At 36.1% G+C, this 26,953-nt stretch overlaps 1 protein-coding gene across 23 annotated transcripts in view; it reads right to left on the bottom strand.

Moving 5' to 3' along the window:
* Positions 1-26,953, bottom strand: part of GPHN (gephyrin) — a 289,830-nt gene that overhangs the window by 87,192 nt on the left and 175,685 nt on the right. For 17 of the 23 annotated variants that reach the window (XM_032111557.1, XM_032111560.1, XM_032111562.1 and 14 more), the window contains 5 exons: positions 22,645-22,739; positions 20,372-20,438; positions 15,950-16,222; positions 14,560-14,667; positions 9,416-9,550 (listed from right to left, as the gene is read on the bottom strand). In XM_032111557.1, coding sequence (XP_031967448.1) covers positions 9,416-9,550; positions 14,560-14,667; positions 15,950-16,222; positions 20,372-20,438; positions 22,645-22,739 — 678 coding nt within the window. The remainder of the gene's footprint in view (positions 1-9,415; positions 9,551-14,559; positions 14,668-15,949; positions 16,223-20,371; positions 20,439-22,644; positions 22,740-26,953) is intronic. The other 6 variants (XM_032111564.1, XM_032111570.1, XM_032111575.1 and 3 more) reach the window with 1 other exon arrangement.

Genomic DNA, 26,953 nt, shown 5'->3' with positions numbered 1-26,953 from the left:
GAAAGGATTGGCCTATTTAAGTCAAAAGGAAAAAGGCAACAGAGTGCAGACTGACCAATGAGATAGTGAGATTCTAAAACAAGGCTTGAGACAGCTGTGCAGAAGGGAAAATCTATTTTTAGTTTGCTGATCTTTGATGGTATCACACACTATAATGTTAAATAATATGAGATATTGCTCAAAATAAGAGTTAAGATCATAGAACCACTAGGTGCCACATACTTTCAACTCCTCTACTTCCTAAAACCCTTTTTAAAGGTGAAACTGGACTTCAGGGACTATTAGTACACTTGCTAAAGAACCTACCACTTGAAGGGAATTGCATATTTACATCAAGAGAAAAGTATTGTCTGGGCTTCAGATTCTTGTTTCTCTCTCACATCTTGCGTCAGATGTTACTTCTATGATGGAATCAGCAAACTTTTACTGCAGATGATAGATTAATCACAGCAACATGCATGCCTTGAAAGAGCTTTCTTAGTCTAAATATCAGTTTTGGCTCCTGTGAACACATAACCTGCCTGCTGCTGTTAGACTACCTTCAGTTGCCTGTTGTGCAACAGTAGCTGCTACAGGGCTATACTTCGGATTTATGCTGGAAACACTGTCAACAATATAGAGATGGTTTTGGTATTGCTGTGCAGTTCTTACAACACTATCAAAGCCTTTTCTGTTCCTCACCTCACCAGCAAATGGGCTGGGGATGCACAAAAATTTGGGATGGGACACAGCTGGAACAACTGACCCCAGCCAGAGAGAGATCCCACACCGTATGGAGTTGTGCTCAGCTGTAAGGCTGGGAGAAGGAAGGTGGGGCATTTGGAATGATGGTGTTTGTCTTCCCATATAACTGTTACGAGTGATGGAGCCCTGCTCTCCTGGAGCTGGCTGATGATATCATGCCTGCCCATGGCAAGCACTGAATTAATTCCTTGTGTTGCTTTGCTTGTGTGTGCTTTTGCTTTCCCTATTAAACTGGCGTTACCTCAACCCACGAGTTTTCTCACTTTTACTCTTCTGATTCTCTCTCCCACTCCACTGGTGGGGGAGAAAGTGAGCAACTGCAGGGGGCTTGGTTGCCAGCTGGGGTTAAACCACAACAGTCTTTTTGGCACCACACATGGGGCTCAAAGTGTTTGAGATAATGACAGATTTGATTGAAGTGTGCTAGATTGAATTTATAGCTGTTATTTCTGTTCAGATAATAATCAGCAGGCTCCTGTGATTGTCATGGGGCTCACTTGCCTGACTGTGTATTTATTAGTCCAGTGCTCCTTAGTGGCTGCTTTCTGCTTTTGATGCTTGTTGTAGCGCTGTGTAGCCCCATACTACCTCTGCCCCAGCCAAAATGTACATGAAATGCATATGATGATGATGAGGATGATGCAAAACTATGCATGATACAATATCAAACTGTGACATGCTTGCTTCAATAGCAAGCTAATATAGACTTCAGCATAAGAATCCTCCTTGAATATCTAACAGACATATTAAGAGTGGCAGAGAAGAGAAAGGACATGTATGGATGGGGAAGCACCAGAAAGCATAGTGGAGGGAACATAAGAAAAATGTTGATGGCATGCAGATTAGTAGTTCATTTAGTTGACAGCACTTCATGCAGCTTCTGGGGATACCAAATGAGTAAAACCAGACAACTTAAGATGATTTACAGACCAAAACAGAGTTGAGCTGCTGAGAGATGAAATTGGAATGATAAATAGCAGGTTTACATAAGGAGAACACAGTACAGCAAGAAAATCTAACATATTCAAGAGGTGGAAGCAGATGGAGTGACAAATATCCCCTTTACTGTCAGGTCCTAAGGAGTATAAAAGGCTACTTCTAAGTCAGTGGCATCCAACACTGACTTAATGGATACCAGCATAAGAAAGATGCTAGAGAAGTGGAGAATGTCATAGCTGTGCTCCACATCCTCTCCATCATTTCAAGCTATCCTGACCATTCCAGCTGGACACACACATATAGTTGCTGGACAGACTACTGAATGCATGTATCTTTGTGCTTGTGAATACAAAGACATGAAAAGGTGAATGAAATCCTTTTTGTTTTAAAATAACATCACCTATCTCTCCTATACCATCTGGCACTGAATTTTGCTACACCATCATTAACTGTTTACTCTAATATGAAAGAAACTAGAAGATTGCTGTTTATCCTCACAGGTACATTTTAAAAACATTATTTAGTCAGAAAAGAACACAACAATAAGTGATGTGGATAATTTATTAGCTCAACAGTCAGTGAAGGAACAGAAGCTCAGAGTTGAGCTGTTGATTAAATCAGGTTAATGTATGAATGGACTATAAGACACTAAAGAAGAGGAACAGAAGAAAACCAAATTGCTACACACAGAACATAAGACAATATGAAAAGTCAGCCTATGAGATGCACAGTTTTACTCTTGAAATCATTTTTATGAAGAAACGGGATTTAGTCAATTGACATATGTAATAGCAACTAATAGTCCCAAGGAAAAAGACTGAATGGAGATGGGAAGTCAATATTTCTCTGATGCCATCTTCAGCAAGACATCAAAAGGATCATCAGGTGCCAGCAAACTCAACAAGCATCACTGAAAAAACCAAAACTAGATACATTTAAAATGTAGCTTGCAAACAATTCTGTAGAGGTGCATTCACAGTAATGTCTAATTGAAGACACTGGATGAAAGACAGATGTAACTACACAGCCGTCAATGAAAAAACCCCAAACCATTAAACAACCCCCCAAACCCTCATCTTGTGTTACACCAGAATTCAAACCAGAGATTTGTTTTGGACAGGAACTGAAAAGATGTCAGTTAGGCTTCTAATGTGAGAAGAATGCACATTGTTGCCCCATCTTAAAGAAATGACAAATTGAAGTTACCAGAATTTGAAAAAAACACTCGGCCTTGGAAGACAGCATAGTAAGAAATGAAAACTCGTGCTTCCAAAGCTAATTGAAAAAAATATTTCAAGAAGGAACTGACAATCTGATGCAGCATTAGCATGCTAGAACTCATACTAGAACTCATGCAATGCATGTGTGAGCCAGGATGTATGTATTGAAAGATTGTTCCCTTCTGAAGGAATACACATGCAGAATGGTTATAATTTGAAAAAAAAAAGTATTTCCAGGGAAAGACTGAGAAACTTTTTTTGACCTGTTTGAAAGTTTTCATTGGATTCAGGAAACGAATGAAATTCCATAGCTTAATAAATATCAACTAGTTATTAAGACATACAAATGTAGAGAAATTTTGCACATTAGAGCTTCTTTGTATGATTCAATATGTAACGGGTCTGAAAAGTAGCTGATTCTACGACTGCAAGAATTGTTCTGGATGTTCTGAATTCCCAATTACTTTAACATCCTTCTTTACTACTGCTATAAACAGTTCTTTAGCATGAATAAGGGAAGAGAACTATATTTTGGTGCTGCTATTTAATACCGACTCCAGGTATGAATAAATAAAGTACTACTTGAAGCATATATATTCAATAAAGAAAGCTAAGACAAATAAGTACTTCTACTGAAATACAGTGTTCAGCCTGCACTTTACCCCAGTCTTTCTTCTTCTTCTCCAGAGACTTGTTGATGGCTTTATTTTGGTACCAACAAAAAATGCCCAAAAGACTACCCTTGAAGTCTTTGACCTTCCTGCAAACTGTATCTTCTATTTTTGAAAGGATTTTAGTAACTATGATGTATCTGAGAGTTTTTTTAATATCCCAAGCATACCAAGCTGCTTCTCCCTTAGTTACAATGTCTCACTTTTGAAGCTGCAGCATGTTGTTAACTAACAACTACCAGGGTTTGTAACCAAAATGTAAACTAAAAATAAAACTTGCTAGCGCTCCATTATCCACATGTTTTGCCAAGACAATACACTTTAAACAATGAGGGAAAAAGGTAATGACTTTGTGAAAATATTCTGGCATCTTAATTAGTAATTGATCTGAAAACCAGTGCTGCAGTGTATTGAGAAGAACCCAGGAGGATACAGTAGATTGATGTGCATTAGGAAGCAGGATTTGTCTTAAGGCAATTACAGCTACTTTCTACTCAAATATACATTCTATTAGCATCTTTTTTTACTAAATATAATCTTCTGTAATCCTGGAATGTGCATTGAAAAAAATTATGAAGAAATTAAACCCAGAAATAATAATGAAAACATTGGAAGTTTCAGCAGGAACAAGTATCTAACTATGTCTGTGTGTATTTTTACAAGAAAAGCAAGAAACCCTTGCAGCGTTTGGGGTGTATGTAGATCCTCCTAACAATTTTAAAAACATTTTTTCCACTTTTCCATGCTCCTCAACCTAATCACAGCTAAACAGCTATGTCAAGCCACTTGCTACTTGCTCAAGAAAGTTCCTAGGTAGAATAAACTTCAGCTTATACAAACTTAATAAATAAAAAGGAAACAAATTTCACTTGGAAATTTAGTATATGCATTCAAACTTTAAAATACATTCACATACTTGCCATATGTCACTTGGATGACCAACTTAAGAAGAAACAGTAAGAATCAATATGAAAAAAAATTATGCACTTGAACACAAAATATCTACACTGTGGATAAAACTACAGCTTACCAAAACACACTTGAACAGCATCTTATTATTAACTAAGAATTTCTGATAAGGAACCTGATCTTTTACTGATAAATACTGAATATTTCTACTGAAAAATTTGTAACAACAGTAATTGACAAAAAACCAAAAACATCTTTCCAACTCCACCTGCTCCCATCTGCTAATGTGCTTACTTCACATAGCAATTCTATATTGAAAACACACTAGACTGAAAACATAAATCATAATTAGGTTTAGTATTAATTTGTAATTCATTTGACTGTGTGGACATCAATGTACACATTTAATATTAAAGTGGTCATTCATGATAGATCATTTTTTGTTAGCAGTAAGCATAAGAAATTACTGAAATAATAAGATTTTTTTTTGTCAGAGAAACAACTTTCATCAGCATTTTTTTCTTTAAAAAAAAGTTTAATGTATTCTTCTAGGCTATTTCATTTCAGAAATTCTCTGCAACTGGAACATTTACATAAATTACACGTGTCACACTTTCTGCATTGGGAATATTAGGTCTTTAGAGAGAATGTCTACTTATGAATAATAAAGACAATAGTGCTTCATAGGAGACAGAAAGTAACAGAAAGTGACCAACTAGCAGAATTAAATGTACTGTGTTACAAAGAAGGTATGGACGGATAGAGCAGTGGAGAGGTGAGATGACCGTTTTGCTGGACTTGAAAAAAATTCTGAAAAGTAGACTTGCTTGTTCATTTTAGCTGTTAGATAGAGCCTATAAACTTTCATTACATAGGAATCAAAAGTTACCTATGGCAACTACAAATACGTAAGGATCTAACTTAGCACTGAGGGTTTTGTCTGGTTCAGTGTAACTAAACAATGGATAGCTAGGGAAGGGACAAAAAAGTAGCAAGCGAAGCAGAGAGAGATTTTCTCTTAAGCAGAATATAAGGAGTGAAGGGAACGAAGTAGCAAGATGGAAAAAACCCCACACTCTCATCTTAAAAGTACTGTAACAAGTTCCTTAGGATCCTTCACGATCAAAGATAACTCTGAAAGAAACTTTGCATGTTGAAGTGAAAGAACTGAACATCAGTGAGACTGATGATCTTGCAAAGTGAAATACTTTGAACACCTCTTGTCACTGAAATGAATTCCTGGCAATAATTAAAAATCTGTCCTTGGTCTTCTAAATCTGCTTCATTTGACTTTGACACACAACATTGCCAAAGATTAAGTACGGTTTACATCATTTATGCATGGGAGAAGCGGAAATTTCAACTTGAAAACTGTAATTTTCTTTTATACTAATATGATCCCCTGAAGAGTGGAACAAAATTGGAAGTTTGAAATAATGACTCAGTCATATACTCTGGATATATTCTTTTAAGTTATCTGATGTTACAGATCAAAAATTTTATACTGTAAGCTTAAAAAAAATCCCAAGAGTCAACATTAATGCAAATATAAAAAAATCTCCATATTTGTAAAAGTATTTTACCCTAGGTATCCCTACTGCTTTTGTGTCTGAAAAGAACTTTACTTCATGAAAATGTCAACCACAAACACAGACGAAAACATAGTAAGATCTTAGAATCTGAGCAGCTACTGGAAATGACAAGAAAAACTTGCAAGCCACACCGTGTCATCCTAAACTTATGTGAATATTCAGCAAATTCATCCAACCAAGAAAGTAGTAAAACTTTTAAACGATCAAAACTATATTGAACAAGATAAAAACATGTCACAACCACTATCAACTTTATGGTTGAAAAAGAGAGGACTGTTAGTGCAGTTTTCCTCTGAGTAAAACTTAGATTGCCTCTATATGTGAATCCATCTACTATAAATATGGTTTAAATGTTCTTTGTGCAGTGGTTGATTTTGTTTGAAACTCAAATACAATTTAGAGAACAAGAAAGGTGTTCTACAGAGATTTATTAAAAGCTAACAAAAGCTGGTTTGCTTAGTCTTGGGGATGTACCTAATCATTGACACAGAGTAGTCCCAACGGCAATTTGTCTTAAAAAGTTCTTACCTCCAAAGAAATAGAATTACTTCTTTTACCAGGAAATTACATTTTTGAAGACTGATTAAAATATCCAGGTTCAATATTTATCATTTAGTTCTTTGTTAGAAACAGAGACTTTCAGAAAACTTGGATGGTAAGTTGTAAACAGTAAAGCAAATTTACAATTAAATGTTGTATTTGTCTACATGATCTGGTTGTATACATAAACAACATTAGGTTTTCCAAAATATGATTATGAAAAGGTAAAATCTTCTAACAGATCAATCAGGAGCATTAGTAATGTGTTCTCCCATGCCTTTTCTCCAATATCCTCATGCATTAGTAACCTGCTACTTACATTCATTTAATAGAGGTGCTCCCGTCATTGCAGAAGCTTGATTTTTTTTTTTTTTTCTGAGACACACAGAACTTTCTGTTATTCAGCAAATTCAGTAAGAGGGATGTAAGGGTTCATGTACACTTAGGACAAAAAATACAACAAGAAAATGGTACAACAAAATAAACTGGAATATGCAGTTGACAAAGAAATATAGTGCCACTTGCTCTGTGGCTAGACCACCACTCCAAAAATTAGTATAATCAAAGAAGTAATTTCTTTCCCCTGACACTTCCTCATCTTTGTTTCATGTCATATATACATGTTTTGGAGCCCTGAAATGAGTTCCTAGACCAGCAAATGAGAGTATTGAAAAGATACACACTTGCAGATTAAAGAAGCAAAAAAAAACCACCTTGGAACATCACCTGGATGCTGAAGTTCAATTTACTTTTATTCTCATTACTGTGTGGGGAAGAGGGCAGTGTAAACTTAATTTCATATTGCATTATTAGAAAGCCAGAATCCAGAAGGAAAAACAGAGTAAGTGAAGATATTTAGACATGTTGATAATCTTGAAGAATTGGAATGAACCATATTTCTTGATAAATTCAGATGATGTTTGAGAACTTGAGGATACTGTAAAGGACCGAACAAAAAGATAATGGGTAGTTTCTTTGTTTTTTTAAAAGTAATACATAAAATGGACCAAGAACTCTCTCAGTGGTAAAGAAGTTTATGTGCAAAATTGGATTTCTAAGTAACCAGAACAGATGCCATCACCTGTCAGGTTTATTTTCCAGCTGGATTTTTTTTTATTTTTCCCTATATCAGCTTGTAACAAACCACTGTAAAATACATCACAGAAAATCTAATCTGGCTAGATGTTGCATGGCAGTTCCTGTTATAAAAGTGGTGTGGTCTCACACATTTTGAACAAAACCAGATTTTGCAATAATACATGAAAAGCAGGTCTCAATATGAAATACCAAATCATGATTTGATTATGAAATGAGCTCATCTCCACTAATTTCCCAAACACAGTTTCAGATTTTCAATCTGTTTCAAACTTCTTGTACATTCCTTCTGTAATCTCTAAATCTTTCAAGACAGTCTAGAGGACGGCATTCTGCTTCATATCAGATAGGCTTTACTCCTTCCCATTGTGATAAACTTCCTGAAAATATACAGGCTTCATCTAGAGCTATTTTTCAGCAGAGCTGTCTCTTATTTATGCCTGTTACTAGTCACCTTTGGTTTTATTTGGCCAATTTTGTTTTATCAACAGGCATAAGGCTCAGTGCAGTTTCTCTGTTTTGTCTTGCTCTTCTGCTCTGAGGGTTCTAATGTAAAACGCTCAGAGTTTTTATTTTTAAGCTGTCAGACAAGACACAATTTTTTAGGAAAAAAGTGAAGGAGATGCTTACAGATAGAGTTCACTGAACAAGCTTAAGAAAAGTAGACTATATAATGAAGCTCAAGTTTACTGTCTATCAGAATAATTTTGATTCTATTACAGTGAAGGTAAGTACTGCATAAAACAATCCCATAGGTTAAACCAAAATATTTCTATGGGTGGTTGCCAATACATCTTTTTTGCTCACAGAAAAGAATGAGACAGTAGGAGAGAATAACTAGCAGATGCTGTCAATCCTTTTAGCGAGCAGAATAATCTTCAAGGATCACGAGTTAGATAAGGAAGAATGTTATTATTTGTCATCTGCTACTGGTTTATTAGTATGTCAGCATCTGGTGCCACAGAAGGTCTTTGTGATGTGAATGCACAAAGTGAATTTAGACAGTTTTCTTCTGCTGAAAGGAATTCTGCTGAAGGTAAACATTACAGGCCTTGCCACTGGTCAATTTGCTTAGTTTTTGATGTATGCTATTTTAAGTTTGATAAAAAGAGAACATAGAGAGTTCACCTCAATGATTAAATAGTATAGTCTAATCACTAAGAACTGAATAATAATCCCACAAGGTTGGCATTAAAACTTTCTTTCTATTGAATTTAGGCTGGTTTTTGTTTCCAAATGTCAGGCAGCAAATATCTAAGTTTGAGCAAAGCCAGTTGGTTTGAAAGTCTTAAACTGAACAATAATAAAATGGGGCACAGATCTGCCCCAGCCCAGGCTAGAAATTTGCACATACTTTTTTTTTACAAAATACTACTTGCTTAATGTTGTTACTCAGTGGCAGGATTATCTATGTTCCTGGGGATACTAAAGGATATTAAATACATTCAAGGTGCTAACAATTTCATATTCATGATTGATATTGCAAGAGATAACATGAAACTTCAGTAACCATAAGGTGTTGGTGGACCCACATGTCAAATTGTGCAACAGTACACATGGGACAAGCTACACTGTCCTGCATTTATCTATTATACAGAATGACACAACCCTTGCATGCGAACCAACCTTGTTCAGCAGAGGCAATACATTAATCTGATAGATTACAAGGCTGAGCATGGAGCTTGCAAGGCATAAATGTACTTACTTTTGGTGTTGGGCAGGATGCAGTGGAGAGGCGAGAGGTGGCTTGGGCACGAGGAGATTCTGAAGGAGTAGTACTGAGGGAGGCTGTATCACGTGGGAGAACCTGAACACCACGAGAGATGATGGAATCTGGAATCTTAAAAAGAAGAGGGATGGAATTAATAGCAAAAAATATACTGTATGTAAAACTTCCTTAAAACCTTACCTCAAAAACAAGGAATACCCCACTCCTCAGCTTGCACACTGCCTAATACTCAGTGCTTGGCAGTGGTTAATGGCATAGTCTCCTAATTTCAGTAACAAATACCTAACAAATATATAAGGTCACGTTCTAACTGAAGTTGCATAGAACATACAAGTTGTCCTGAAAAACCTATGAATCAAAGATACTACAACAAGAAATAATAAGAAAATAATGGTTTCCTTTTAAACCTTTGTTTCAAACCCAACAATGACCAACAACGATTTCTACCATGGCACGAAGGGAGGCAGACTTTCCATTCACTAACTACGGCACAATACTCAGAAAAGAAAACTATTTGCTAGCAATTGACTGAACCCCTCTAAAGAAATGTCATGCAGTGAGAAAATTTCTCACAAGAAATGTCATGCAGTGAGTAAATACTCTTCATTCCTTTATGAAGACTCTATTTCAGCTACAAAAATTCTCAGTGTAAGGTTTGTGCTGCAAAAGCTATAGGCCTCTCTGGAGCAAGTAAAGGCAAAAGCATTAGAAACCACCATCCAAAGCCAACACTTGGTTTAAAATACATTCTGAGGAGAAAAATAAAAACTCAGTCTTTTTTTTACTTCCCACATTATATATTAGAGTGCCAGTTAGGAGAGCATATCTCTCCTGATGCACAACTGGCAAACTGGTAACAACGGATGAGGAAAAGGCTGAGGCAATCAACAACTTTTTGCCTCCATCTTCACTGGCAACCTCTCTTCTCTTACTTCTTGAATGGATGGACCTTAAGCCAGAGGGATGATTAAGCCCCTCTGTAAGGGACGATCAGGTTCATGACCACCTGAGGAACCTGGATGTACATAAGTCTATGGGACCTGATGAGATGCATCCCAGAGTCCTGAGGGAATAGACTAATGTAGTTGCTAAACCACTGTCCATGGCATTGGAAAAGTCAAGGCAGAGAGATGAAGTCCCAGGTGACTGGAAGAAGGGAACATTGCATCCATCTTAAAAAAGGGTAGGAAGGAGGACCCTGGGAACTACTGACCTGTCAGTCTCACCTCTGTGCCTGGGAAGATCACGGAACAGATCCTCCTAGAAGCTCTGCTAAGGAATATGGAGGGCAGGGAGGTGATCTGAAGCAGCCAGCATGGCTTCACTGAGGGAAAATCCTGGGAAAATTCTATCACAACTAACCAGAAAATGTAGACATTGAGATCTTTGAAGGAATGTATATACACATGCATATTTTAAGATCTTTCTCTTCATTAAGAATTTCTTAGTTCAGCCTGATGTTCAAGTTCTGAGAGAACCATCAGAAGAACCCCTGTTTCTGGGGAAGATGGCAGTAGCAGACAATAAAAGGAAGGAAGAAAGGAAGATCCAGTGACAAGCCAAATCATGAATGCTGGGCATTTCCAGACAGGATATTTTTAATAAACGGAGATGCTGTTACCCACTCTGCATCCAGGCATTTTGAGCATTCCTGCCTACTAAGAATTTAGGGCAGACAGAAGCCACTGGAAAGTATGTCCTTCCAGGAACAAGCTTGAATCCTAGCTTTTAGTATGTGTTACAGTATTAGAACATTGAGAGAGTTTTGTTGCTTGTCTCAGTGTAGTTAAAATGACCAATCTTAATACTTGTGTCATTAAATACTGGTTTTTTATTGTGATTTCCCACTTCCTCAACTTCCTTGGTTCCCCTCTATAAATAAGGATTTTGTCTAATGACCCCTGACTTAGACATACTGGGTCATACCTAGGGGATCTTATTTCACCATATACTCTCCTCCCCATGTTAAGAGTTTCTTCTGTTTCTAACTTGGTTTATAAGTAGTGTGAAAACAGGTTTTGTTCTCAGAGTGACACCAGCTGCCTCCCTTCTGCTCTGCTGTGTTTGTAGACTTAACAGTGTTTTTTGCCAGTCAGTTTTTGTCAGCTCTCCTCAGAGGATCTTTCAAAGCTAAGCAACTCATGCTACAATTTCCACTGTAAATTATGAAGTCAGCAAAGTTTCTTTTCACGATGGACAACTATGCTGGGGATATCCTCCTCTTCAGAAACAGTGCCTAACTGGCCTCTACATGGAATATTCTGATTTGCAAATCACATCTCAGAGATGTATCTTAGAGGTAAACTGAATCAATGATATTCTGAACGTTCAAATGGTTTGTAGAGAGAAGCATGATTTCCCTTCTGTCCACTTTTTCTCCTGAATTCCCATCTTAAATTCATTAAACTGCAAAACAGGCTGACATCCCTAAGTTTTATATTGGCATAGATAGTCCCTACAACTTTCAGTGCTTCCTTTTAATCTCCATGCCTAAGGAAAATACAGCAAAAAAAAATGTTTTGAGACAGGCATAAGATAAAAAATGACAAAAACAAAGAACAAATAGTTTTAAGTCTTCAAATAAGATATCTTTTCTTTACTCTCCTCTGATAAAAAGCTGCACACATCTTGATATGATTGTGTATGGGTCCATTACCCCTTTTATGTACTCGTAGACAGCACAAAACAAAGAACAATGTTGCTTTTGAAAATTATATCATGATCCAGGTCTTTCTAGATTTACTCTGGGTACTTTAGAGTAACCAGATATTTCATAGTGTCTCATACACTTCAGGCAAGAAACTTTTTTTAAATTTCCCATCATATTGAGCAATAATTGCTTCTAAAATTTTATCTGATACCACCTTTTTTTATCTGATACCTCTCTCTACAATAAAGTGACTGAGACAATCCCAGTTTCCCCTGAACTGCATGTGTAATACTGATTTTTGCCTGTGAGAAAATTAGAATTTAAATAAAAATTCAGCCAGGATATTAATCAGAAAAGGAAGTTGAAGATAAAGGGAAAAGATGATCACAGGCATTTAATTTCAATGAAAATTATTTCCAAATCTCTACCTTTACATAAAATGCAATTATCAAAAAATAATTCATATATAAACTTATCTAGAACTCTAAGTTCTAGAGAAAAAATTCTCACTGAGAGCATTAAGTTAGTTCACAGTTACAAATTTTGCTCTTTTTCTAATATGAAAGTGGAATGTGCTGTATTGCTAAAAGCAGCACTAGCGTTCTTTAAACCATTACAACCTGCTGAATTCACTGAAGGTACTATTGGTACCTAGAAGGTATGTCTATTCCATTAACAGAAATACATACAAATATAATGTGACATGGGGAATTTCTCATTTTTCTCACCTACATTTACTAAGTTTTTGAATTTTACTATTAAAAAATTGAATTCAGGCAATCTAAGTCTCTAATCAAAGTGACTTCTTGTTAACTGTTAGAGAGGTTAATAAACCCGTGAGAAATTTCTGCGTGTCCTGAAATGAATAACCTGAAATGAAGTAAGGCAGGAATATTATTGCATTTTGGATAGATTGTTCTTTTAACTTTCACTAAGCCACATTGAGCATTTATGATGTGTCTCCCTAAAATTTTTTATTAATTTTCCTGCTTCAAATAAATTGAATACAGAGTAGAGATCTCAAAACTTTAAATGGGGTACAGTAAAATTCTTAGTTCTTAGTGAAAATAATTTCCGTTTGCACTAGTTGGAGTGGAAAACCTGTTGTAACATACTGATGAAGACAGAAATGAATGAGAAATTAATTAAGTGACAGAGAAAGATATTCACTATATCCATCAGTCATTGCTTCTACAATTTTTATCTGACCTGGCTTTTCTCTGAAGTACTTTTATTTTGGTTTAAATATTTGTGTTTTCATATTAGAGAACTTTGACAAGAGCATTGACAAGAAGGGGAAAAAGGAAAAGATATGACTTTTTTATTCTCTTTCGCCCAGAACTGAAACAAAGATTGACAATGATGGTGAGGTAAGAAAACAATCTGTAGATGGCAATTACTATGACTGCTATACAAGAGAAAAAAATGTCTTAAAACATACAGAAAGGACAACTTAAAAAACCCAATAACCTGCCAAAAAACTAACCACTTTCTGCTCTGAGTCTGAAGATCTGGTTTGGATTATAGAATGCATAAAGCAATAGCTCAAGAGTAATCTCTAAAAGAACACAGAAACATGGATGACAGTTTAACAGTGTTCTTCATAGAGGTTAAATACACTGTTCTACTGATACTGAAGAATACGGTGCAAATTCTAGTTCAGCAACCTCAACTCAAAAAAAGAAAGAGCTACTGCAAGAAATGGGGGTATGTATGTATGTATATGTATTATAAAGCTATATATAGCTTTATCATCACGTGGGTGAACTTTAAAGTCTTCGCATTTCCTGAGTGACTTTTCAAGAGACACAGAATCATGTTTTAAGTACAGAGGTGTTAGGCTATTTGACTGATGGTTTAAATTACTATTTGCCTAAAGGAACAGGTCCTTTTTTACCATTCATTGAAATAGTTTTCTACTATTCACTAAAACCCAGTAATTTATAATAAGTCCAGTGTTTGCTGACTCCTGAAGTCTTCTGTTTTTGAGAAATTCTGAACAGAAAAAAAAATGAGGGAGAAACTGCAAGTGATGAAAGCAAACTATGAATACCCAGCACAAATGTTGTATTGACAAAAAAACTACTGAGAGAAAAGCAGCAAAGCAAGACAAAGGGGAAAAAGTTACAATTTCATAGCTCTAATGCAGTAATTTTAGGAGATTATTTTAATTATACTCAATTATTGAGTCTATTAGATGATAAAACCAATGACTAATCAGAAACATAGGCTTTATAGCAATTATTATCTCAGAGTTAAATGATTCAAACTGACAACACACATGACCTTTACCTTGTTTAGCTCTTTATCTTAAACAGGTATTTTCTGTAACATGTGCTCTCAAAGATAGCACTGATGTGTCTTTGTTAGAAGAAAATAAATAACACTGTCTGTTCATACACAGACTAGGAGGCAGGCAGAGCATTTTTAGTTAGTGTTAGTGCAAAAGCCTCTTGGAAGTGTCTCTTACCAGTTCTCCTGCACTGCCTGCTGCATGATGGCAATAATTGATGAGACCAGGGATGGGCTGTTGACCTTTAGCCATGATAACAGCTGGACTGGTATAGGATGGATGCTTCTAATGCACAACACATAACAGCTATGAGTACAGTGAGAGGAAAACATGAAACTGTACAAGCAAATGACCAAAAACGAATGAGGTGAAAACTGTGACACTGAAATGCCAAGCTCATACGAACACAGCCAGTTGAGATGTCAGGTATTTACTGCCTTTAAAAGTGGCACATATTATTTATCTTTGCCTGCATCAAAAGAAATTAAACAATTTAAAATTTGCATTAATAAAAACTGATACTTGGAAACAATAATTACCTTAATTCATCCCTGCAAAGACATATGTAATCAGGATTTTCTGTATATTGGGAGATGATCTCCAGCTGCAGCTGTCTTAGAAATGTCAAGATGTCTCAGACCTGAATTCATATTTCTGGAGTTAGAATGTTGCTGCTTTGGTTTAGAAATTGTTTAATATAATTTTGATTTACTTAGACTTTCAATTCTCATAATAGGAATTAAAAGCAAAACTTGTGGAGTAGACATAGAACAAAGCAGTTTGGAAAAAACTGTTTCCAAACACACAGGGATACATTATCATTCCATTTGAAAACTGAACACATAAAACTGAGGTAAATATTTATATATTGCTTCAAATAATAGAATAATTCTTGGGAAAATATTTAAAATTCAAACTGAAATTATTTACAAGTGTTGCCTCATTTTTTTATTTTATTATTTCTTTTATTTCTTTTTCCACTTTATTATTTTAGTTTGAGTAAGGCTGATGTATGATTACTAGTTAAAGCAAGGCTATAAAGACAATATGATATCTAGTTTGTTGGCAGAATTTCACATCTCTTATGCAGACAGGCACACTGGAATACAGTAATCTGGATAGTTTATTACTTAGTATGCTACCTGTCTGTCATACTTTTATCGCTGTTTTCAGAAATTAACATTTTAATTTCAAATTAGATATTATGGGTTGGAAAATTTTGTTGTGATTCCTGAACATGCCGCCTACTGAACTTTGCACGTTCAGGCGTGTGAGTACTTTGAATTTAAAAAAAGCTACTAAAACCAGTCTGGCACATCAGAATGGTATCATAAAACATATGTTAATACCACAATAATAAATAATATGTCTCCCACTGGAATTTGAAATCACCTACCGAAACAGAATTCATATATTTCTATGAAGGTCTACTTCTACAAAATGTACCTAAAATATATCTGTTTGACATGAAGACATCAATGTATAGTCTTAAGATGCAAATGAATATCGGTGGAAAGTGCCTCAGACAGAAACTGAATGGTCTCTTAAGGGAAGAAGCCAGACTCACCTTTGCTGCAATGGCTGCTGCTGTTATATGTGAAGAAGAACTGTCCTCTGTTGAGGCAACTCCACTATCCTTCTTCTCTTCCTCCTCTTCCTCACACTGCACTCCTTTGTCTTCTGTCTGTTTGTGAGGGCTGGTGGTTGGAGGAGGAGAAAGAGGAGGTGGTGGTGAAGGTAGATCTTCAAGCTCATCGTGTACCTCCTTTACTTTTACAATGGCATCCCGCAAAAGATCAATGGCGTGAGGTAGGGCTGGCAGTATAAACTGAAAGCATTCCTATGCACAACGAGAAGAGAAATCACTATGAAAAGTTACCTGCAGGTGCAAATAGGAATTTACTCTTTAAATATATTTGGGATTTAGATGCACCTTTATGATCTATCTGATCATAAATAAAACATAACATGTCCTATGCAACTGCTCTTAAAAGGTAAAAAACGAACTCAGAAACAGACCTGGTAACAATTCTATATATTTTTGTCTTTTTTTTTTTTCATGCAAATACCATAAATTTCAAAACAGGGCTACTGCAATTAAGCTAATATTGTACTAGAACTTCAGAAAACAAGAGCTAAATTTTTGGGAATATGTAATACAGAAAACAGTTCACAGCAGCTGGCAGAATGCTACAAAAATGCAGAATAAAAACATTAACTATATACCTGCAGGAATATTAGCTTCAAATCTTTCCTACTATGCTCCCTCACAATTAGAGAACAATTCATAAAGGTTCCCATAATTACACTTGTATATAATTATATCCTTTTTTATTCATGGACTTATTATATACTAGAAGAATGACAAACTACACTGATGTCATTATAATTCTATGTAGCTCAGAAAAAATACTTCATAAATAATCAGTTTTTCAAACCTCTCCTTGTTCTATAACCTCTAAAACAATGAAAAATTTATTTTAGATGGCTGGAGAAAGCAAAACTGCAGAGGCTGTGCAATCGCTCTTGTTCCATAATGGGCATACATATAGCTACCATATATAGCTACCTATACTGCTAAAATACACTGGTGTTCATCAAATCAAGCGGGACCTCAGGACATCATGTGCTGCAGCTGCCTGCTCAGATCAGGGTCAGTATGAAACTCAGGCTTCTTAAGGCTTGTTCAGTAAAGTCTTGAAAAATAATCCAAGAACAGAGACTGCACAACCCTTCTTGAAAATGTGCTTTAATGCTTAATTACCCTCAAAGTGTTTGGGCTTTTTTTTTCAGTTTTGTTTTGGTTTTCCATTTCTTTTCATCCATCTGGAAGGTACCTCATTCAATTTACGACTATTTCTCTCAATCTCCTCCCAGGCACCTCAACAAAAAGTTTTCTTATGTCATTTGAGGAGACTGCATATAAACATTAAAGTATTGGAAAATGATGGCAGGGTCACAAGCATTAATTGCCATGGCAATGCAGTCAGGAACACACAAGTTGACAGACAAAGCTGGTGCTATTCCTTTTGTGGCACTTCAGTTTTGTTTCATTTAAAAAATGATTTAAAAAAATGTATTCTGACATTTTAGAGTACCCAGAAAATAAAAAATAAGTTCAAAAACAGATAATGAAATAAATATATTCAATAAATAAATATGACCATGTATACAAAATAAAAAGGAAAATATCCATCAGAAATTACTGGAGTTTATATGCCACTTTGTAAGTAAGACATGACTCACAAGCATTGTATTTCCTCAAAGCTTCTAAATAAGAACACATCTTTCAGTTGCTTCTTTAAGAGTAATGAATGATAAGTCATTTGTGAATTTAAACATTCAAGTTGGTACTGTGAAGAACTGGAGTAAGCTGGTTGAGTACAAATGCTGTATATAATGAATGTATATTAAAACATATTTGTAAAGATAATAAAGATTATGACTTATATGTAACTGCAAACTGCAGAGTTGTTGGGCCTCCACAGTATTACTTTTAAAATGGGTTAAAATAATGAAGCACATAAGCATCATTACTTTAACAAAGACGCAGACCTCAAGTAAGTGAGAAACGAGAACAATAATCTCTGAACCGAGCAATAATTGTGAAAAAGTACACTAATAACTGACTAATCAGAGAAGCATGTTCCCCACTCCTGCCACTGAAATAAAGCCTTGTTGGCTTGACTGTTGATGCACAGATTCCCAGTAAGTCCTCTAAGAGCTCATGTTACATATGAAACTCATTGGTTTAGGCAATTGTTACTACAATAATAAAAATTGTTAAAGACCAAATGATTTTAATTAACATCTGGTAATTTCACACTTTGCTCTCTTCCATAATATAAACTATCTTTTGCCAGACTTAAAAAATGGAAGTATTCTACAGATCTGGATTCAATGCTACATGCCACATGTGCTCTCTGGTAAAAATATGTTCGGCATGCAGTCCGTTTTTGAGATGATGCATTTACACTGCTGTCATTTTCCATTAATATTTTAACATTTTATTAAAGAAATATGTATACTGCTGCAATTTCATGAAGCTTATAAAAAGCTTCTCATATGATCGTATTTATACAATGAAAAGGAAATTAACAAGTGGTAAAAGAGAAAAATGAGGGAAATTTCTGGTAACAATCTGTCCTTTTTGGTTCTTGAGATTCAGCCTTTAGTGGACCAATTTTCTCTACTATTCATCTGTAGTATTCACTTCCAGGACTATGCTTGCTAACCCATGACATCATCTTAAAAGTCTTTGCTGAAATCTGGCACTTCGAAGATGTCTCATACTAAAAGAAATTGTGACAGGACAGAGTATCATCATGACAGGAACAAATAAAAATCAGTTTGTCAGAAGCTTGCTTGTATGATGCAATAATATGATTTTTTTCTTTTCCAGCAGAATTACCTTTTCTATTACTTACCCTATATCAAACTATTGTTAAAATACTTATGAATACTTTTTCATTTCTTTTCCTCATTTGCTTTCTGCAATTTACCTATCTTCAAAGTCTGATTGCCTCAGGACAGAAAATGACAATTGCTCCTGTAGGTTAGGAGCGCTACTGAACACAATAAAAACCATTAGAGATTGTAGGCTATTTCAGCTCTCATAATTCAGCAAAAGAAGTATTCACTTGTGGAATAACCTTCTTATTGGCGCATCAGTTCTTTAAAATGTGGGGCCAGTGCTGTGTTAAATACATGTACATACATATGATTTGCCGCTCATAAATGGAAGAATTTCAAGGAGGTATATTTCCACCTCACCATCCTCCAATGCCTGTTGTGTGTTTTGAAGGCTTTTAAATTTCCTTTAAATTACAGCCTCGCTAGATTTCCTAAAAACGCTGTAAGGAATGGGAGAATCATAGGAGGGCTCACACTGGGTCCTTGAACTGAAACATGTCAACAGTGTATCTGAAAACCTATGGTGGCTGCTTAATATCATAGTACTCAAAACATTTCCTCTTCAACTTCCAGGTGACAGCCCACATAATGTGAATGACAGAAGTCTTTCAAGAAGCAGTGACTTCAGGGCTGTGCTGCTAAACACATTAGTACTGCCTGCTCTGTGCCTGCGCACTACAGGTTCAGGAGATGTGTACCAGGTATGCATTTGTTAGAGGCCAGAGGTGAAGACGATTATTAACAAGGCCAGACGTAGTCTGAGCCCTGAAGAAATAGATTCTCATGACTGATGGGGGACCTACCTCAGCAGTTTTGTGTTAGGTTGTACAGATCACTATTCAGCTTAGCAGTATTTGTATGGAGAAGACTGTTTTTCTATCAGCCAACTACGAAGAAATTAGTGAAAGATCTAGCCTTACTCACAGATGCACACAAAAATCCCTCCTGGAGTTTAATTGTGTTTCTTTCAGCTATGCAGTCAGAAAGCAAGCATGAATAAAGACAAAAATTCTAACTTCTCTGTCCAAACTGAGCAAAATGCAGGAAGAAAATAAACTGTATAAAGACTGAAAAGTCTGATATACCCATACAGAGAAGATTCAAAAACATCCTCAAACTCCTAAAAATTATGTTCCCTTTCTTCCCTCTTGCTGAGAAAAATTGGGAATGTTCCACATGCTGCAGCAAGTTCTACCATATACTAGGCATTCCTCTCACTTCTGTGTGAAAAAGAATGATTTCTTGGAAGCAGGAGACAACCCAGAGATAAGGTACAGCTCATTAGAGAAGAAAGGGAATGTGCAAGAGATAATTAGACTCTTCATTAGCACTGCCTGCTCAAGTGAGTGCTCTCTTGTGCTACATGTAATGTTGTCCTGGTGTGCACATAACACCATTGAATCAGACTGGAATTGTATGGTCCTTGACTAAGAGTGATGGTGTGGTCACTTAACATGAATATGCATTTCAATTCACTTTTGTAAAATTTGTTGTAGTGGGCACTTTCTACCATTCAAAACAACGAGAAGTGCTCATCATAGTTCCTTCCTAGCAGATCAGTAAGAACCTTTCTTACCTGTGAACCTTTCTTGCTACCTGGAAGATTAATTATGAGAGTTTTCCCTCTGATTCCACACACAGGCCTGAAAAGAAAGAAACACAGACTGAAATTCTTGTATGCAACTATCTCTACTACCAAAACTAAAGGAAAGCATTTAAGGCAAATTCTATGATTTATCAGATTTTGTAAACTTAATTTCCAATATATTTTCTGATTATGTTCTCACAAAAGAACTTGGGATAAGCTGAGCTGAAAAAGCATAACATGAGATTTACAGGGTTTAACATGCATTTGATAGTATAAACACTGGCTAGATTTCCATCTTTATTTAGACCTGTGTAGCTCCCTGAATTCCATTGTTTACTTGCATCCAGTACATTATTTGATATAGTCCCTATTTGGTCATACACATGGTTCCTTTGCAATGTAATTGACTGTGTCAAACATTATGTCCCTGGCCAGCAAAAAAATCCTAAGTCATGCTTGTTGCATTAATTCAAATATGTCCTTTTTATTTAAAGATTCAACACAAGAAAAGCAGAGAAGGAAGTAATTCTCAAGTGAAAATTGTACTTATGCAATTCATATATAATTCTTCCTAATAGTTTTTCCCTCTCCCTTAAGAAAAGGCAAGACCAGCTATCAAAGATAGAAGTTTCTTTGGTTTTTTTTTTTTGTCTTTTAGAAATTCCTTTGGTGTTGATGCAAGGCTGAACACTCAAGTTCTGAATGCTTTCTGTTGTCTAGAGTTTGACTATTCAACATTTTAGCTAAATAATAATAAAAAAAAAGGAATTAAATTACTGAATTTTGTCTTGAGGTTGCTTCCACTGTTTACAAAAGCTGAGGCGAAAAACCCAGGGCTGGGATATAAGGATAAGAAAAATGTAAAAGGAGAAAACTAAACCACAAAGATATGGAGGTTACAGTTAAGAGAAACTGTGTAATATTCTCTTTATCGAACAAAAATATCACCTATTAGCGAAGACAGTACAGAAAAGAAAATAATTTCCAGTTACGGCATTAACAAAAATTTTGAGCCAAACTACATGGTTTGTTGGGTAGCCAACTTCCCTGGATTTCTTCTAATACAAATAATTCTCAGTGATTAATATCATTTATTGGTTTCATAGCATTTTTTAGCAGGGTAGCAAGTATTTCTGCGACAGCTGTCACAATGCTCACAAGTAAATAGCACAGAGATTGTTTTTGTGCCACTAAATGAACTTTTGATATCATATTCAAGCCAGTCTGAAGTGTTGTTTTCAACTGGCAGTTTGAATATTGACTGACTCCTAATCTCTCTTTTCTCATATTGCCTTCTTTCACACTATGTGCCCTCAGTTTAGAAAGAATTCCAGGTAGCTGAGGAATGCTCTACTGCAGCACAGAGATGAGCCTGAATTAAAGAAATGTGTTCATTTACTCCTCTTGCAGTAGTCAAGCTTACAGAGTACAAACTCAATCCAGCAAATCTCATACGTGGATTACAGTTTATGGCAGATTTAAAACAAAGGAAATAATAATTGTCCACTGAAGAATAAAAATGAGGTGGAATTGTGTTTGGCAGATAGCTCCTTTAGCAGTTGTCTTCTTGGCTCTTCTACTCTGCTTTAAATATTTCTGAGCATTATAAGCTAAATGACCAGTACAACCAACCAATAATAAAAAAAAGACTAAAGCAGCAGGATGAAACTCAAATTTCAGTCACCAGTAATCAGACCTAGTGGCTCAAGAGAGAAATGGAGCTGCCAAAAATTTCTCTAGAGAGAATGCAAAAGTAAGTAAAAGTGCTTAAGAACTGCGAAAGTATTATGTGTGCTTTCAAGAAAAGCACACAGATGTGCATGCATTCCAGGTACTTTGAGAGATAAATTAATGATATTCCTCCAGACATAGGACAGTACAACACATTTGTCTTTATCAAAGGGAATTTTTTGCCAACAAAACATTTTAATACTTGATGAACAAAATACAGAAAAATTCTTCCCTCACCACCAAAACACCACAGTTCTAGAATGAAAAGACAGCTGTTTAAGAGTGTGCATCAATATTACAAATAACCTGGCATAGAAAATACAGGATGATACAGTCTCTAATAGAGACAACGAAGGGAATTAAATGAAACTATGCAATTACCATTACTTGAATTTGGCCACTTCTCTGAAGTTAAGACTTCTAGTCTTGATAACAACGGCAATCTTCAATGATTTGTGCACAGTCATTGGATAACAATAAGTAATTCTATGGAAAGAGTTCATCTCATATTTTGAAGGAAGTACTCTTACCTAGAGAGCATGCCCAGAGGAGTAACATTAAGTGATCCCATCAGCATTGCCAGTGCCATCCCCGGGGCTTCTCGCTCTATTACTTCTTTAGTGGCCTGGAATCAAAGATTAAATAGCAAAGTGAGTGAACAAGTATAACGATAAGAAAAAAATGAAACCAAAATTGGGTAGGAATATCTCCTCGTTTTTTTCTGCCAAGAAATGTTGTTGCTAAATTCTCAACTGAAATGAGCTACAGAATTTTCTCTTGGTTGTGTAAAATAGGGAAAGACAAGGAGCTGGGATGAAGTACTGTTAGCAGCACTGTGAAGATTCCTATAGAAAGTTATAAAAGTCAGGATTCTATAAATATAAAAAGTGTTAACCAACACCACAGAAATAACAACTGCCTTGAACAGAAAGGAAAAAATGTTTGAGAATAAGCAAAGAAAAGATCCAATGTAACTGCCTTCTCTTCCTCATCAATCTTGTGCATTTTCCTGTTGAGATTTTCCCAGGCATGAGAAGGATGAATCAGTCTGCGCAGAAGATAGAAAAAAAAAAATTTGCAAAGGGAAGCCCATGTAGCAGGCAGGCAGGAAAAGAGTAAAATGGTAATGATAATGGCCGGAGGCTGAGGCCTTCCCTTTTGGTCATGTCAGCAAAACAGCCGTTCCAAACAGGCTGGTGGCTTTTATTCATAAGCAGTCCATATGCAGTGGGCATTGAGAAGTCTGGAAGCAGAGTCTGAAAATTCTTGTCTTTTTAGTCCTTTTCCCAAACAGGGAATCAGATGGAAAATCATGCACAACCTTCTGTCCTTACTTCCTAACACAAATTTTCTCAAATGCACAATCTGTCCAGTCTCCCAACATCTACCTTTACCTAGGACAGAACATCTTAAAGACAGGTTACAGTTCTATCTTCTCTTCATTTCCCCCACAGTAGCTGCTGTTTAGTGGATAACATTGCTTCATGCTCTGAAACAAGATTCTAACTTATTTAGCACAACTAAATTGGTAGCAATGGTCAAAAAACTGTGAAATCCATGGTATAACATACAGCCAAACTACAATGCTTTGATGGTACAGCTATCAAAACAGAAATAGAAAAGAACATCTTAAATATAAGGCGTCGTGGTTTGGTGGTTCAACCCACCACATAAGGACACCCTGAATAAGCTGAATTTTCTTCGCAGTTTGATATAGCAAAATAATACAATAGAAAAAAACCAGGCAAATTATTTTGTGGGAAAGATTCAATTATCAATCACATCCTTGTACTTTTGTAAGCTCTTAGTTTACTAATAGAAAACTAAAGTCCCAGAGAAGGAAAATTACAGAATTAACCCGACAGCGTCTCTAAAAAAAGGACACTTGCATGTAAGGGTGCTTACATGAAGCAATAAATAAAACTGAAAAAAAAAAAATCCATGAAGAGTACAGATATTCAAATGGTCATATTCTCAAACATGGTCACTAGCTTTTGACATGTTTTAAAGGAATATCAGCATATTAATTATCAGAAATTAATATCAATATTAGAAGACATCAGACACCGCTACTATGTGAACCTTTGAGTACGTTATTAATAAACAAACTTGTTAGGCGCTCAGTTGTGGGAAGCTGGAACTTTGGTTTATACAAAACCAAGAAATTTTAATTTAGTAGCTGACACCACAGTCTCATGTATTTGAAGTATAGTATGTTGGTTTTAGGATCTGCTATCCTCTACTCAGAAACAGAGAAGTCATATAAATACAACCCAGTGACTGTGTTTTACACAGGGAAAATAAGAAGAAGTGAGCTTGGAATGATGTAGACAAAAATAAAACTCCTCCATGGATAGAGATTACCTTAAGATACCTGCTGAGGTATGAAATCATCAATTACATTAAAAATTCCTAAGACACCCATAGACCTGATGATTCTTATAATATAGGAGATGAAGACATTGCAATGGTGAAGAGACACTTTGCTGACCATGAAAAGGCTAGTGAAACATGGAACTCTCTGTGTGCGCATCCATAGCAAGTCTGTATCTATGCCTTTTCATTTCAGTTAATACCATGCTTCAAAGATATTCAAAACTGTTTTTAAATATAAAGTGCATTTTGAAATTTATTTTCTGCCCTTGAGCACAGTGACACTTTGAAGATATCATTAGTTAAAATTCTAAACAGGCTTCAAAGGTAGTACAAGATGCAAGACAGTCCATAAACAACAATCCTGCAGCTCAGGGAGTCCTTTAATGAAATTCAAGTCCATTCTCCAACTTCACAAGAAAAATGACCTCCACAAAATGTCACTGCTAGCAGGCAATGTGATTATTAAAAATGTATAGACTAAGCAACAAAATCTGAAAGGGCATAAAGTCCAAACAGCAGTACAGTCCTCAACACAAGTTTCTAAAAATAGTTGGTTCAAAATATATATGCTTATATTTATTACTGCAGATGGACCTCTACAAACAGGGGAACGCTTCTGGTTTTCATGTTTGCAGCCTGACTGGATGGATGCAACCAAAAAAAGCTGCTGCTAAGTAAACCACTTCTACAGTGACATCTGCTCTTGAAATCAGCCACTGTATAGTCCACTTTTGGGATGTCCTCAAATAACATGACTTAACATGTGCCTCGAACAGGAACTGAAATAACCATCACACTGGGAAGCACACTCTAAATTAGCTATACATATACGAATGAAATCAGCAATGCTGCAATGTGTAACAACTCTTTGTTTAACTTAACAATGTACCAAAGTGCTGGTGGCCAAGTTTTCTGATACTTTTTTCAGTATTTTTCATTTGAAGGAAGGGTGGAAGAGAGATGTCAAACTTAGATTTTCATCTGTGTCCAGTTCAGGAGTTAACTGTTGGGTACCAACACCTGCATCCATGGAAACTATTGAGGAATTAGTGACTCAGCACCTTCACATTTTACCAGTACTCTAGCAAGGCTGAATTAAGACTGTTCCACCTTGCTTCGTGGGCAATTTTTTTGTTGGTAGTCTCACCATCAGCCAGCTGTTGCCTGCTTCAGGGGACCATAGTATTGGCACAGAATGAATCACAGATCAAGGCTGTTGCTCTCGGCTCTCTTACAACAGCAGTGACGACACTGTTGGGCAGAAGCAGGAAAAAATGATGATATTTCATTAAGAGCTGTCACATTGATGTCTTAATCAGTACTGAGCCTTTACATTGATTCTCAAACCTGAGGCCGATGACTGTATAAAAGGTAGGTGGAAAATACTGGACCAAAACTGCATAAACCACTAAAATGACAGCAAAGAAGTGTCTCCAGTTTCTGATGGATAAGCTGGTAGTGCAAAGAAGACAGGTGCTTATAAGGGGGAGGTGGAAGAGAGGTGTTCCACAGAAACGAAAGGACTTGCAAGTAAAAGCCAGAGTCCAAGAGAAAGACAGAAATGAAGAAAGTCCAGTTTGGAAGTTACAAAGAAAGGAAAGGTTTGTAGTTTAGATAGGAGAAGGGAGTGTGGGAAGAAGGAAGCTAAAATGGAAAGGCAGAATTGCAGGAAATCCAAGCAGTAGGATTCTCAGAAGGGGAGAAATGAGAGTAGAGTGAGGGCAAGTGAATGAAGTGAGTGGGATGGGAAATAGCGGGGAGGTTGGAACCAGAGGATTTTAAAGTTCCCTTCAAATCCAAACAATTCTATGGTTCTACAAAGAAAGACAGCCCAAGGCAGCTTGGACAGAAAATAAATGAGGGAGAAACTCAGGAGAAGCAAAAAGGGAAGACAAGACATGACAGAAGTGTCAGGATGTGGGGGAGCCACAGAGAGAGACAATGGGATTGAAATAAAATGTTAGTTTCAGCTCCAAAGAGGAGAAGTAGGGACAAACAATTTAATTATTTAGGATTTACCAACAACATCTATGAGAGAAGTACCTCTTATATTTCATTGCTATATGAATAAATGCAATTGATTTTAAAGCACATTTTTGATTGTTTACAAAGTGCCTTTTTATTGGAGTTAGGGCATTATGTTCCCAAACCAACTGGTATATTTTTAGATATCTTTGACGTAGTTGCGGTTGCTTAACAGATGGCTCACTGCCAATTGGTTTCACAGAGTTCTCTGCTGCTTCACTGCCTTTCTTTGCCTCCACATAAATTGTTAGTTCAGTTTCTAACCTGTGGAAGCCCTCCCAGGCAGTTTTTGGAGGATACACCTAATGCAGACTGATTTAATTAAAAGACCTAGGACTACTCTTCTGGAAATGTCAGAAACTCCTTTTTTTTGTCTTTCAGGTATTAAGCATAGCAAAGTTTGACCTCAATAGTAAGTAATGATGAGACATATCATAT

The sequence above is a fragment of the Corvus moneduloides genome, chromosome 6, assembly GCF_009650955.1.
Source record: "Corvus moneduloides isolate bCorMon1 chromosome 6, bCorMon1.pri, whole genome shotgun sequence".
In the NCBI taxonomy this organism is placed as follows: domain Eukaryota; kingdom Metazoa; phylum Chordata; class Aves; order Passeriformes; family Corvidae; genus Corvus; species Corvus moneduloides.
Note: the sequence above shows the minus strand (reverse complement) of the source record. Positions and strands in the feature narration are given on the sequence as shown.